The sequence below is a fragment of the Trachymyrmex cornetzi genome, unplaced genomic scaffold, assembly GCF_001594075.2.
Source record: "Trachymyrmex cornetzi isolate Tcor2-1 unplaced genomic scaffold, Tcor1.1 scaffold748, whole genome shotgun sequence".
Lineage (NCBI taxonomy): Eukaryota > Metazoa > Arthropoda > Insecta > Hymenoptera > Formicidae > Trachymyrmex > Trachymyrmex cornetzi.
In genome coordinates this window covers 392,504-408,377 of record NW_017300079.1, presented here as the reverse complement: position 1 = coordinate 408,377, position 15,874 = coordinate 392,504, and the positions used below count along the sequence as shown (strand labels likewise).

At 29.6% G+C, this 15,874-nt stretch overlaps 2 protein-coding genes across 2 annotated transcripts; both read left to right on the top strand.

Moving 5' to 3' along the window:
- Positions 1 to 2,006: 2,006 nt before the first annotated feature.
- Positions 2,007 to 8,796, top strand: Fancm (FA complementation group M). The gene is made up of 13 exons (XM_018518385.1): positions 2,007 to 2,262; positions 2,409 to 2,576; positions 3,397 to 3,569; positions 3,783 to 3,872; positions 3,983 to 4,207; positions 4,280 to 4,433; positions 4,561 to 4,676; positions 4,752 to 4,871; positions 5,022 to 5,187; positions 5,287 to 5,441; positions 5,811 to 6,045; positions 6,170 to 8,259; positions 8,381 to 8,796. Exons 1-13 carry the CDS (start codon positions 2,097 to 2,099, stop codon positions 8,597 to 8,599), a joined length of 4,077 nt encoding a protein of 1,358 aa, XP_018373887.1. The 5' UTR covers positions 2,007 to 2,096; the 3' UTR covers positions 8,600 to 8,796.
- A 3,697-nt stretch (positions 8,797 to 12,493) lies between these two features.
- LOC108768019 (uncharacterized) lies at positions 12,494 to 14,869 on the top strand. Its single transcript, XM_018518211.1, has 2 exons — positions 12,494 to 12,964; positions 14,768 to 14,869. The coding sequence occupies exons 1-2, from the start codon at positions 12,494 to 12,496 to the stop codon at positions 14,867 to 14,869; spliced, it is 573 nt and encodes a 190-aa protein (XP_018373713.1).
- Positions 14,870 to 15,874: the final 1,005 nt, after the last annotated feature.

Below are 15,874 nucleotides of genomic sequence, written 5' to 3'. Positions count from 1 at the left end.
TTTTTCTTTTTTTTCTTTAAAGCGAACCCTTTAACCGTAATATTAATTTTAATTCCTCGATATTTTAAAAACATCAATTTTATCGGATTTTTTACCCCATAGTAAATACAAAAAGGAATATGAAAGCATTTAGCTTCTTATGTAAAGAATTATCTATATATATATATATATACTCAATAAAAATAGTCTCGATTGATTTAAATTTCATAAAAGCAGTGAAAATAATGAATTTTCGAAAAAATGTGTTTTTCTTTATGAACCTAGACATTTACATTAAAATAAATATTTTTTTTAGAAAGCTGACGTATTTTTGTACATAAGAAACAGCTTCATTTAGATTAAGAACCAATTTAGTACAATAATCTTATACGATAAAGTTTTTTATGACATTTTTTTGGGCCATTAATAAACATATTATTCTAAAATATAAACGTATTATTCTAGAATATTAATGACATCAAATCTAACTTTTTTTGAAAAATAATGGCCGTTAAGGTTAGATAGAATGTAAAAAAGTGTGAAGAAGGGACAAGCCCATAAGCTTATACACAATACACTCGCGAAAAAACATATATACTTATGGCCACAAATACTTATTATTAGTTCTTACTAATAAATATGGCGTATAAAATTTTTCTAGCTATATACATATATTATGAATTCAAGAAATGACTTTTCATATTTATTTTCATTGTGATTTCTCTGGTAAAATGTTTTTACAAATGATTTTCAGAAATGAGTACATGATTCAAATAATATTTAGAAACAAAAAAATTGTTTATAAAAAGCGACCTAAAAATACCATAAAAATGTCAAGTAAAATTATTTGGTAGGATACTAGGGTGGTATTACATAAGTCCATTAATCTCCTTAATAGCAAAATGTTAGCAATTTGGAAACAAATTTACAGCGAACTCAATCAGATTTTGACTACAAAACTATAATCATTTGTGTCCACATTTGGATGACATGATGTGCTTTCTGTTTGAAGTGAGCTAATTTTCTTTCACATTGAATTGAGTTATGAATTCCAAATATATATTGCAAATTAGAATCTACTATAGTTGTAATGGTGGAACTTGAAAGTGATTCGTTCTGGATGGATCGCTCAATGAATATCGATTAGGATTATACATGTAATATTGCTGAAGAGGATTCCAAATAGAGTCGAAAGTTCAAGTATCCAAAATAAAGAAGATATTTAATGGAGTAATATGAAGTAATTTTTTACAATTTAATAATTGTGCAAATCTACTTCTGTGCTGACTCTCATTAGCCTTGAATTTATTGTTTATTTTTATGTTAAAGATTGAGAGTCCGATTCAAAATATTTGTATGACAACTATATTAATATAGTTATATAATTATATTAATGTATTCTAGGTAATTATACAGTTTAGCTACGCACCTCAAAAATCAATAAAATTAGATTTATTCGATGCGTTTTTGCATAAAACGAAAGAATCTAGCAGAAATAAGCGTCGCTCTGCTCCATGAACCAAGACATTAAGCGTTAAAATTGGTGAGGTTAGGAAATCTATCACAGCATGCAATACCGTGGTGCGAATATATATAAGGTGAGCATTCCGCATAATGGCGATAGTATACTAGAACCGACCAATCAAGGCTGCGATAATGAATTACCCCTAGGTAACTCTAGAGTGCATTTTTGCTATAATATACGTGACATAATCTATAGCTTAGAGTTATCTGGGGCTCTATTCTTGAAAAGAAACGTATACGAAAGTCTAGGGAAGTGCTACAGTATACGTTACGTATACTATAGTATTTCCCTAGACTTTCGTATACGTTTCTTTTCAAGAATAGAGCCCTAGATCTCAGTGGAAACGCGGCCTACGTCAAAAAAGATGCCCACGTGACGCGAGTCATAAGTCCTTGGTCCTTACTCCTTGGTGGAAGCTGTTGGAAACTGTTTGTGTTGGAAGCACGTGTAATGATCATGTTGTGCTGTGTTTATTCAAGATAAACATTTATATTCATTTCTTTAAAAAATTAATATCGATTATGTTGAAAAGTGATTTCCGATCTGTCGATTCTGTCTCTGGAGTACGTAGATCGAACGAGACTCTTCAAAAATGGAATCGCAAAGTATCCAAGTTTCTCATCATCCAGAGACCAAAGGATTCGATCTATCAGCTGGAAATACTTGGATATATCCAGAAAATTATCCAATTCGCCAGTACCAGTATAATATAGTTCAATCAGCTATATATCGAAATACTATGGTCTGTTTACCGACCGGTAAAGAGATATTTCTTATTTTCTTGTCAGCGTTAAACCTATTCTACAATGTGTTTTTGTTTTCTGTTTCTTGGTTTTTTGCTATTTTTACATCTTGTCTTTGTGTTTCTTAATAAAAGAGTATTTTCATCTTCAATTTGTGACAGGTTTGGGAAAAACATTTATTGCTGCTGTTGTGATGTTTAATTTTTGGAGGTGGTACCCATCTGGAAAGATTATATTTCTGGCACCGACAAAACCTCTGGTTGCCCAGCAGATTAAGGCATGCTATGAAGTAATGGGGATTCCAAATGTCGATATGATAGAACTGACAGGTTTTAACATTCATTTATGTTATTTATAATATGCTTTCCATTGAGAGACACAATATATAATATATTGATTATTTCATCTTTATTTGAGAAGAGACAAATAGATAAATCAATGAATAAGATGAGAGAGAGAGAGAGAGAGAGAGAGAGAGAGAGCAAGAGGAAAGAAAAAAGAAGAAAAACTGGATAGGGCAACTTTAGGATATGTTTCAAGAGATGTTATTAGTGCTATTTATATCATTCCATCTTCATTGGTTATCAGATTTAAAACAAGGATAGAATGACATAAATAGAACTAATAGTATTTTCCTGAATGTGCTTTTAATGCTAAGGCAATTAATTGAGTAAATAAAAAAGATCGTGGAAGATATAGGACAAGTGAGATTAGGATCACAAAGTCCCTTTTTTGACAGTATACACGGTGAAGTGAATAAATATTCGATTTTATATTCTATTTCATCTTTGTTTAACATTGGCAAACAATAGGAGTGTAATGATTCATTGTGTTATGGCTGCAGCACAGACTCTTGCATAAGGAAAGATTCTGATTAGTTTGCTAATGCGCTATATGTTATGCATCATGTAAAAGTCTGTGCTGCGGCCTTTACTATATGGTTGTGTTCCAAAATTAACTGTCAGTATTGAAAAATTATAGTACACATAATGTAAACTACAGATTTTCAGTATTGGCAATGAATTTAGGAACACAGTCTAGGTCATTTGTGTCTCTTTCTGAAAAGCATCTTTAATAGTACATAAGCTTATGTATTTTATATTACATATCATCATGTAATCTAATAAAAATATGTTGTTTAACATACAGGTGCGGTAATTCAGAAGAATCGTGAAATAGCTTGGCTCAAGAAGAGAATAATATTTGCTACTCCTCAAGTGTTTCATAATGATCTTGAGAGATCGATCATACCAAGTCATCTAATTAAGTGTATTGTTGTGGATGAAGCTCATAGAGCCCTAGGCAAGCATTCGTATTGTGAGGTAAAATAAAGGAATATAAGAGATATGGAATATGAAAGAATATAAGGAATTTTAGCTCTTATCGTTTTAATTGGTCTCAAATTTTAATTTTTTAATCTTCAATCTCTATCTTCAATGCATAGTCTGATTTCGGTCTAATACATTACTTAAGATGATCTTGAAATAAGAACAGATTGTGTGAATACCGATTTTAAGAATATCTATAACTTTTAGTGTGTCAGAATATTATCCACGCAGAATCAATACTTTAGGATATTAGCACTTTCTGCCACGCCTGGAAATAAATTAGATAATGTTCATGAAGTAAGTAAATTCAATGCTGTACATGTAAATATTTAATGTTACTGGAAATTTGAATTAAGATTTTAAGGAGTAATTTTAATATTCTCTGATGAATGTTTTATTACACGTAGGTAATACAGAATTTAAATATCTCCCATTTGGAATTAAGAGATGAGAACTCAATTGATATAGTACCGTATATTAATAAAAGAAAAGTAGATATTATTTTGGTACCTCTTAGCAATGAATTAGCTGCATTCAAAGAGAGGTATATTATTATTATGGATCGCCATGTAAAATTTCTTATACAATATAATGTATTGCGAGGTCATACAGCAAACATATCTAAAGGAAGGGTAATTAAATTATATTTATAAATGTTTATGATTTACTGGTACATAATTTTAAATGTTCACTGCGTTGCTTAGGTATTCCATTTGTTGAGGGAATTTAAAACGAAGACAGACAAATCTGGAAATTATGGGCAAATCATGAAGACATTGAATATTTTGTTAACTATGTATCATGCCTATGAACTTATGATTAGGCACGGATTGCGTGCTTTTCGCAAATTTTATGAAAGTACATTATTTATAAAATTCATATTACAATTAATTTTATGAAAGACGCTACACACACACAAACACACACGCGCGCGCGCACTTTGTTAGTTATATTTATGCAATACTTAAGGAAATTTTACTTTTAGCTCATTCTGATAAGTTTTGGATACACAATGAAAATCAATTACGAGATTTACTCCATGACATAGAAGCTTATCTTGGACCATTTCCGGAATTATATCCTAACGGAGACGTATCTGAGGTTTGCAGAACCATCTCTTGATAATGGACTAAAAAATTATATAATATACATATAGTATAGAAATAATTATTTCAGATACCAGCAAATATTGTATTTGGACATAATAAATTTCACAAACTGAAAGAGTTGCTTGAACATCACTTTAATAGTATTAATGGTGATCGAAAGGACACAAGAGCAATAGTTTTCGTCGAAGTTTGTATATTGGACTTTTACAGACTATATATAATTATAACATATGCAATTTATTTAAAATTTTTGTAAATTATAATATAGAAAAGTGTAATTGATTTATATTCAGAAGATATGTATTATAATTTTAATATGTTCTCCATAAATCTTCAGTACAGAGACATAGTCAATGAGGTCTATATTTTGCTTTTGCAATCAAAACCGATAATTAGGCCACAAATGTTTGTTGGCCAAGTTAGTCAGAAGCAAAAGCAACAAATAAAAGCGTTGGAAGATTTTCGAAGCAATCGTGTGAATGTGCTGATTTCTACAAGTATAGGTGCGTAAAAAATAGCAATATTAATCATTTTATATACTGTAATTGTATTTTCTATCTGTCGTTTTTAAGATATATTAATTTTTTTAATGTACGATGTAGGTGAAGAAGGATTGGATGTAGGGGAAGTAGATCTTATAATATGTTTTGATGTATCACAGCATTCTCCGATAAGATTGGTTCAAAGAATGGGCAGAACCGGACGTAAACGAGATGGTCATATAATTGTTCTTGTTACAGATGGGAAGGAACACGAGGTAATTGAAAATTTTGCAATATTTTGTATATATATATGCGTGCGCGCGCGTGTGTGTGTGTGTAAAGCCTGCAATAGTTGAAATTGGATCTTAGATGCTTAAATAATTTCCATGTGAATTTGTATATTACATATATAGTAATGTGAATTGTGCACCGAATTGGTTTTTCGGACTTATAAACGCAATTGAATTACTGTAATAATATCTTAACTTGAATTGATAAACAATTTAATAATTTGATCATGTAGCAGTTCAAGCGGTCTTAATAAATCGTTTTTTATTATATACATATATATGTGTATATATATATGTATATATATATATATATATATATGCACTTTTTAACTGAAATCTAATTTAACTTTGTAGAATTTGAAATCTACGCTTTCTAGAAGGGACTCTTTAAATAATAAAATATTAAATACAAGCAACATATTTTCCTCCTTGTACGATAATAATCCTAGAATGATACCAAATCAGTTTACTCCGGAATGCCATAAGATGCATATTATAGCATTACCAAAAACGCCAAATGAAAAAGGTAAAAAAGGGAAGAAAAATATCAATAAAAAGAAGGAAACATTTAACATGAAACAGAAAGAAAGTGAGTTTTATGGGTAATTTATGTTTTTTTAATTCTCCTTTTTGTTATCAATTTTTTGCTTTATATTTATCAGAACAGCAAATTATTTTTTAATTATTTTTAAAAGATTATATTTGTTGGACAGACTTACATAAAAAAGGAAATCCAAGTCAGTCGTTGATGATGAGATTTCTTACTGATAAATGTAATGAACAGAATCGGGATATGACATGCAATATTTTTACTCAGTTAACAATGCAAAATAATAATACAATAAATCCTAATAATGTCAAATTGTTAACTGATGACAATGCGGGAATCGATTTTCTGACGTTATACGCAGTAAAGAAATCGGAGGAAGAAATGTCTTCTGAAGCTGTTTCTAAAATGGATACGACTTATATTCCCGCACCAAAACCAATTGAAGATTTGTTCAGTTTCGTAGTACCTGATGGAAAAGTTATTAATTTATCTTTTTTAACGGAAGATAATTTAACGCAATGTAAAAATTACGAAAATAATTCATCAATACAGTGTAAAAACGAAAATGAGACTATTCATGACAATGATTATACTAATATCGATGATGGTAACTTTTGGTGCACTGTCCGAAATGAGAGGAGTATTCACAACGATGAAATAAGATTTGAAGATATACTTGATGAGAGTTCCGATTCGAATGAAACAGCAGTTTCATATATAAACCAACAAATTACAGATATAGAGATAAATTCAAATAAAATATCTACATCTGATACGAAAGAGGACAAAGAAATTATAACTGACATAAGAACTAAATTATCAACTAATACACTAGAAGACTTGGAACCTACTATATTTGAAAACATATTGAATGAATCATTTAGTTCTGTCGAAAACGATTTGAAAGAAGAGGATGTATTTGAGAACATATTAAATAAATCATTTAGTTCAATAGAAGACGATTTAGAAAATAAGGATGATACAGCGTTGCGAAATGCGAAATCAAATCTTTCAAACATTTTCACTAAAAATACAGGAGAAATTAATGTGTCGTATGAGGCTAACGTTAACACTTTTCATAACGAAAATAATATTGTTAGAACTAATCTATCAGCGTCTATGAAACTTGCTAAGTCGAATAAATTCGCAAATTTTATTGATGAAATACAAGATGTTGATTTTAATAGTGATGTTGATATGAGCGAATTTATTAAATGTGATTCTAATAAAAATAAATCGATATGTAATTCCAAAGGGGAAGAGAGTTTCTTATCTATAACTCAAGCTATTGGCGAAATAGCACAAGTGAAAAGAAATTTGGCAACATCAAAATCTTCCGTAAATAAAGAAGAATCAATTAATAACGACAGTACTGGCTGGATTTCAGTCAATATTAAAAATGACATCAAAGCTGGGAAAAGCAATCCAAATTCGAGGACAGATAATGTTACATTATCAAATACTCATTGTAACTCCGCTGCTAAATCACATACTGTTAAACAAGATTTTGATTTCCTTGATAATTCTGACGAAGACTTCATGATTACGGAAGACAGTACTAAGCAATTTAATGAGCTTGAAAGTTGTTACTTTCGCAATTCGTCGAAAAATTTGAAAGACGATATTAGATACATGCCTAGTACATCGAGAAACTCAGTAATTAAGAATGGCTGTCTTGATGATACATCGAAAACCTTGAAAGTGAAAAACAGTTATTTTGATAATTTCTCGAAAAATCTTAAACCATGTGGCATATCAACACCGAAAAATGATAGACATTCGAAATTGTCTTTGAAACGAAACAAAGCTCAGCAGGATTCAAGTACGATAAATTTGAGTCTCTTCAAAGCGCCTGATAAATATGTGAACAATACAGCAGAAAAAAAAATGTTTAAATCTAATCCTGATACGCCGAAGCGAATCTTTCCTTTGAATGAAAAAATCGCAAAGAAAAGCAAGCGTAGGCTCGAACGTGAAAACAATGCCAAAAATGAGTTTATAGATGACGAAGCTGAAGTAGACTCTGATGTCAGTTCGGACGAGATCGTTACAGATAACGAGGATTTTAGAGATTTCGTGAGCTATACACAATTGTCACAGGAACAAGTCGATATGCATGCGCATTATCTGCAAACTGTTAAGAGCCCGATAAATAAACCAGGTGCTTTTCATTTTAGGGAACCACGGTCACCTGGCCTAAATACAGAGATCTATTCGCAGCTTTCATCGCAAATTCAAAACTCGTATCTTTATGTACGTATATGATTGTATTACAACAAACTTTACCTTCGATTTGTACGAATAATCGATCTAATTTGTATATACGAAAATTTAATGAAATACTATTTAAATATCTATTTACTTATGATTTTAGGATTCGTTTTGCGTTGCGGAAGACGCAGAACCAAGCATACTCCATAATAATTTGTCATTAGATAGAATGGAAAGGAAATTGGAACAAAACAGACGAAAACGTATCTGTTTTGACAAGAATACAAACCATAATAAAAAGAAAAAGATAAATATTTTTAATTGCTCTGTGAGCAGCGAGGATGAGATCGAACAGCTGCGTTTACAAGTGCGGGAAGACTGATTATAAGTTAACAATAATCCAGCTGTGATGTGTCGATGTATAATAAGTTATGAAATGTAGTGAGAAATTTATTTTCATATGTACAGAATGTAAATACTCGTTAAAAATTCAAATGTATTTTTATATAACAACATTTTTGTAATAAAATTGTGTAAAGATCTATCTTTAATCAAATGCAGGGTTTGATAAGGAGGGTTCGACCCACTTAAAAAAGCCAAGATGAAATGCCGGTGTGTTTAGAGTAAAATTGCATAATTCCAACGAAACGCGATTGCTGATAGAACGTTAAAAATAATAGAAGTCTTCGACGTACAAGGGTACGTCGAAGTTCGAGTTTTTTTTATAGAAAAATTTTCAAAAATTTTAATTTTTTTAAAACTAAAAAATTTTGAACTGGCATAGTTTTTGTTCTATAAATTATAGAGTAAATAAACTAAAACTGAAGTTTTGCCTTGACACACTTGCGTGAAATTATTAACAATTATGTGTAACTTTTCCTAGAAGAAAGAGTGAGATCTAGGGTAGGGTAGAAAGTGTGGGAGGTAGAACATAAAAGAATGTGTAACTTTTCCTTCAATTATTTATTAAATTATAGTATATAAAATTTATGATTTCTCAAAAATGCTATTTTCTTGAAAAAATTCATAAAAAATCTATTAATAATTATAAATAACATTTTAAAATCTCGTGACAAAATTTTCTTTCAATTTTTAGAAAATTAAAAAATTTGTTTAATTTATTTTCAGTTTTAATTTTCATCTCTCAAATATTAATTGTATTAAATATAAAATGTACTGAAACTTTATTTTTATTTTTTTGAGCAAATTTATAAAAAAATCTATGCGTAACGAATATTTTAAGACCTCGCACGTGATGGAATTATTTTTTGTCAAAAAATGAATTGAATAAAAAATGATCAAAGACTGATCAGGTCGATTTTATATGGAATGTTTCTTGTACAGATATATATTTGTGTATATTATATTAAATAATAAATTAAATTAAATAAATATTAAATTGAAATTAATTTTCATAATATAATTATCTATTATATTAAATACCGAATCTTGCTAATCATTAGTGGACTATAAAGAATAAAAATGCATAAAACTTGGAAAAATAAATACCAATAGAACCCAAAAAACCCGGGGTTTAAAAAAACCGTTGGTTTATTTACTGAGAAATTTTGTAATGATACTTTTACCGTATCTTTTCTAATAGTAATATGTATCTTTACAGCTTGTATCCACTTAAGGACTGCGTATTGATTCATGATGATAATGTATCTATTAATGGTTGTTCAGCAGAAATCAGCGTTTCACACTGATTAGATTATGTAATATTCAAATGGTTATATAATATTCAGGTTTAAATGAATAGAAGAATGGTAAAAAGTTTTTCAAATCATAATTATGCATAAACGATTATATATTTTGTGCGTGCGTGCGTGTGAGCGTGCGGGCGTACGTGCATGTATTCATATAATTCGAAAAAATGGAATAAATATTATATAATTCAATTTATTGTATTTATACATATTAAGTTGTCGATACATGTTCGTTCAGTAATGCGATGCAATATCATAAGATAAGACAAATGGTATTAATTGCACAAATAATGTCGAAAAAAAATGTTTTGATATTGTTAAGTTATAATTAATACAGTTTTATTGCTAAAATAAATTTTATTGATTAGCATCATATTCCAAAGTATACACGACATATTCAATTATGATGAAAAAGATGTATTCGGGAATAAATTTTATGGTATTTCCGCGCAGTCACTTCTCCCATACAGTTGTCCAATATCCATATCTAGCACTACTTCAGAGATAGTACGGGAATTGATGCTTCGTGATGATGCATGAATGATGAACATTAGATATTAATAGACACATACCTGTGATGGATTTGTTGAACAGGTATTGTCAAAAAGATAGAAGATGTTCCAATAAATGAGAATGGATTGAAATAGATTGAAATAGATTTAGATTTGCAAAAGTACGCTTCGTGAATTCATTCATAACGAATTCATGAAAATTTCATAATAATTACGTTGGCATGATTTTTAATAATGCAGCAGTTTTGTCAGAATAAAATTTCTAAATAATATTTGTTAAAGATTAGAAAAATTCAATTTGAGATACAAATTTTTTATAATTATTTTTAAAAACGTTTGATTATTTAAAATGTTGTCAGGTTGATAATACGTGTATAATAATATTTCATGTTGTAATATTTCTATATTATAATTTAGAAATAATTATAAATTTTTATATACGCATATACAATATGGATCAATTTAATTCTTTCATGTACAATTATATTGCTAAATGTTTTAAACATAATATTTTGAAATATTTTTCTCAATTAAACGATTTTTTTCTAAATTTAATTTTGCAAATATGTACCGCTAGGATTCGCTATTATTTTGAAATATTTAGGGCCGATTGTTTCACCTTTTGGTAAATTTTACCTGTGAGGTAAATCTAGTAATCTCTGTGTATGTGATTGGGTAATCTTGCTACTTAATTACCCAACTGGTAAAATTTACCAAAAGGTGGAACAACCGGTCCTTATTATTTTAAAATTAATTGTGTAAAAACATATCAATATTTTATAAAAGATAAATATTTCTGATTTTCTGCATCTATTTTTATAAATACATATATACATATATTGCAGATCATTATATATACACAAGATTTCGTCATATATGTTTCAAATATTTTAAAATATTTTGTTTTAAAACTAAAAGTTAAATTGTAATTTGAAAGTTGATATTTTTGCCTGAAATTATTGTTGTTTTCTTTAATTTTTCTCAAAATTGTGATGTGATCTGATAGACAAATTTAAATCGATTTCGTGTTCAGTAGTAGCCGTACAAAAATATATCATGAAAGTAACTAATTCACATCCGTATTGAAAAATGATGTTGAGCATTATTATTTTCAACGGTAAAAGACAAGTTGCGCATAAAATAATTGCGCAGTGTTATAGCATAAAATTAAAAAAAATATTATTTAGCTTATTCGTATCGCTGTTGTATAGAATAATGCGTCTAATGTAAACGCTATATTTATCTGGAAACATCAATGAGTAGAATGACAGCGGCACTGTGGCATACCGATGACACAGGACAGTCGGATAAGATATAAATATAATAAGCCACAGAGGTACACAGAATGCGCAAAGATTTCTTTTTAGATACGAAGATGAAACCATTAGAGCGCAAATGGACAGAAGACATATCAGTAAAGTTACGTTTGGCCAGGTAAATGAGAATACCGCAGGATTGGCTGATCCATTTGGGCCTAGTGTATCTAAAGACCCCAGCTAAAGGAGAAAATAGAGCCTTCTGGATGGAGCCTTACAGGGAGAAAACTCTCACAAGGATCTGATGGAGGAGGACCCTGAAGTTCTGTCTTACACGGCATTCCGGATCTCTCCCTTAAAAAGGTCTGAAGAAGGTTGATGAGGGCGGGCAATCTGGATGGATTGCTAAGCCAATCCCACACTATCCCAAAGTACGTACAAGCCTTGGAATGCTTTTGAAAATTCCTTCCATTTGTACGGAGGAGCTTTGTACAAATGAAAAGTATATAAGAACTGAACGCCAGTTCTCATGTTGCAGTTCCAAATTCTTGCCGAGCGATATTACTTCGATTGAGATCGTTGAACGAACAGTATATTTCGTACGTACGAAATTCTGTAAAACTAAATTAATAATTAAACAGATAACAATTAAATAATTAAAGAAATAACGTTGCACTGCAATTATAATTTAACATTAAATAATAACTGTTATTGAATTAAGTATTTATTTATTTCTTTTTTCCAAATAGATCTTGAAGCGCTTTTTCCAAGTTTTTCTGGTCCTACAAAGTGAGAAAAAATGGAATTTCCTGCAATGATCATTTGTTTACTTGCTCTTGCATGTGTGCGAAATACTATGTCGCATATGAATAGGCAGTTCAGGCAGGTACCGACGACACTACCGGCGGTACCGTCGGCACCGGCGGCACCGGCGGCACCGAGCATAAATTATAACAATACTCAATTTCCTTATCCCTATCCTACCTATCCGATTTATTCGAACAACGTTAATCAGATCGGGCAGCAACCTGCTGCCCCGGTAACGAATGTACCTGAGACTACCACATCGCTGTCTACCACCAACAGTACTAGCTTGGATACTTCCGACAGTAAATCTATTCTTCAACATATCAGCACCTATAGCATCTATGCGTTGCAAGTGTTGATGACAGCTCTTCTCGGCACGTCCTTAGTAAACTACATTTGTACGCAATGGTCTATCTGCGACTACCTCTTTGGAGAAAACAAGTTTTGGAAAACTTCTAACAAGGTAAAATAAAATATTTATTTATTTTTTCTTTTTGAACATGGATCTCGAAGCACTTTCAAAATTTGAATAATTATCGCCCATCTTGATCGTAGAGGATAAATCTTAATAAGAATTTAATTTATATATAAATTAAAAATGATGTTGATCTTGAACCGAGAAATTTTTGGCTTTTTTTCAAAATAATATTGGTATTTGTTTAACATGACATTTATTAAATAAATTTTTAGTGCGATTTTCTTTAAAGATGTATGTGTCATATTTTAAAGCATTATTAAAAATATAAATTTTTTATAGATTGTTCTACTTTTATTGGTTTAAATATAATTTAATTTTTTTGTTTGCCCTGATTTTTATCTGAAATCGTGTTGTGTAGTACTTATTTGCGAATTTGATAAAGCATGTTCTTTAAAATAACTTTTAAACAAGTAAACCCAAATGAATTTTTTCACGAATATTTATTAATTTTCTTAGTATATGTAAAAATTTTATTTAATTCTTAATGTTTCTTCCTTCAAATTTGCAAGTAAGCATTATGAAGTACGATTTTACATGAAAATCAATATAAACAAAAAATCATGTAATTTTTAAACCAGTAAAAAAATTGCGATTAAATTTTACATACATAGTTAGCATCAACAATAGAACAATCTATGATATTTTTAGTAATGCTTTGAGATGTAACGCATACCTTAATTATAGTATATTAAATTTGAATTAATTATTTTTCTTTTCCTCTCTCTCTCTCTCTCTCTAAAAACCACTTAATAACAAAAGTAATACTAGAGTGTCTATGAAAGAGCAATGAACTTAGCACGCTGACAGTGCAACTAAGGGTATGATCAACGCGTTGCTAAACACTTTGAAGCGTTTTTTAATTGGTCAGTTTGCAAAATTGTTTCTTCTAATTGGTCCATTAAACGCTTCAAAGCGTTTGTAGCGAGATTTTGACCACAGTCTAAATCTAAAAATAATAATAATAATAAGAGCGTAATCAATCAATGTGTTTCATTTATGTCCCGCAAATCTTCAATCAGAATTAAAAGATTTTTATATTTCTTATGCCATATTTATATTTTACTAATTGTACAGAGTAATTCTTAATTCTAACACACCGTGAATAGACACATAATGTTAATTATTTTTATGAATAATGAATGAATATGCATGTGTGAGCTTCGATGTTTATTTAGGGAGTTTTCCAGTTAGGAGATACAAACACAGTGTGAGACACAGGAATGTATAATTTTATTTGTCGTTTAAAAGGGCTGCTATATTTTTACAGCACACTGAAATTTTTTATCTATTCTAAATAGTTGATAGTCATGTATTTGATACACATTAATTCTAGCAACGAAATATAGTCATACACTGTATGATACAGTTTCAACTGATAGTTGAAACGTTGCTTAGTCTTTTTACTTCACCATCATAGTGAAATAAAGGAAAAAATTTCATACACGTATATCAAAATATTAATTATCGAATGAAATTTTGAAACTCTTATCAAAATATTACTCCTAGAAAAATAATGAAATGTAAAAATTTGGTATCGTGAAGTGAAAATGACGACACAATTGAACACAGTGTCGACTTGTGTTATAGATGGAAAGCACGAAATCGTACACTGTTTTATACAGTGTCTGTGTACGTTGCTAAAAAGCATCTTTTTTAAAGTAAATTTATATCATGTTGTGTCGTCGTTAGAAAGTGACACACTGTGTCACTTTGTATCGCCTGTGTCTCTTGCTGGAAAGCTCCCTTAAATAATTACCTGTAGACTTAATGATTTGATTGTTTGCGCAGGCAAGACGTATGGCCCGTTCGTACGAGACATTGAATTACTTGGATGATATCAGCTCTAGAGTCTTCAAAGCGATGGACTACTATAATAACCAGTCAAATTAGGGATTGAATAAAAATAAATAATGGGAAAACTTTTTAATACTATTTGTGTTTTTTTAATCAGTTTTATTATTATCCTTTTACTATATTTTTTGCATTTAACGTCTAATTTATTTAGTATTATTTTGTATACTTTTTTATAATCCTTTATATAATTTTTTAAATACTTTAAATATTTTTATTAATCTTTTTATAGTATTATGCATATGTTTGTATTTGGCTTTTTCTGTATTGCGAGGAAATTTTATACGTATTAGACGATGATATTCGCATAATGATATATTTGTACACAAAACATTTTCAATATAAATGATATGAATATGAAGCATTTCTTGTCGATTTACATATCTATTTGACGGCGTCATCACGAATAAGTATTTAATGTCTATAATTCCCGTATCCTGCACACGCTCACAAAACATGATATCATTTTTAATTATCGGGAATTTTTGTTTATTTTAAAATCAATGTGGTTGCTTCCCATATATTCACTTGAACATCGTCACTCTTGATCATGTTATCGAATAATCTTGCCAGATAATACGAAATTCTAGGTATTCCGAAGTCTCTCTTAGTAGAAATATTAACGTCATACATAAGTCACCGTTCCTTCTTTGGTTTTATAGCTACAAAGGAGAACTTTAAGGAGCAGTACTGAAAGTTAATTAGACATTTAATTAGGCAGTTAAATATCTATAATTAATGGTTTAATATTTCATTTTGATGATTTTGTCTTGATTCTTTTTTTTTAATGATTAACTAATTGTATGCTGAGAAAGACTTAGCATAGTCGAAACATTTATATATTAATTTATTATTCTTTTTACATTTATTTGAGAATAAATACATTTTTAATTTATCTAATTCTCAATTTGCTTGTATTATCTTTCTTTAATTGTTTTTACACGTAACCAGCTTGTTTAACTAATAACTTAAATACTCACATGTTAATACACGCTTTTTTGCGAATATATTAAACGATGTCATTGTATTTTTTAAATGTATATT

Coding starts and splice junctions, on each gene's coding strand:
- Fancm (XM_018518385.1), top strand. CDS start 2,097: ATGGAATCGCAAAGTATCCAAGTTTCTCATCATCCAGAGACCAAAGGA. Junction 2,263..2,408: donor TATGGTCTGTTTACCGACCG/GTAAAGAGATAT, acceptor AATTTGTGACAG/GTTTGGGAAAAACATTTATT. Junction 3,873..3,982: donor AATTAGATAATGTTCATGAA/GTAAGTAAATTC, acceptor TATTACACGTAG/GTAATACAGAATTTAAATAT.
- LOC108768019 (XM_018518211.1), top strand. CDS start 12,494: ATGGAATTTCCTGCAATGATCATTTGTTTACTTGCTCTTGCATGTGTG. Junction 12,965..14,767: donor TTTGGAAAACTTCTAACAAG/GTAAAATAAAAT, acceptor TTGTTTGCGCAG/GCAAGACGTATGGCCCGTTC.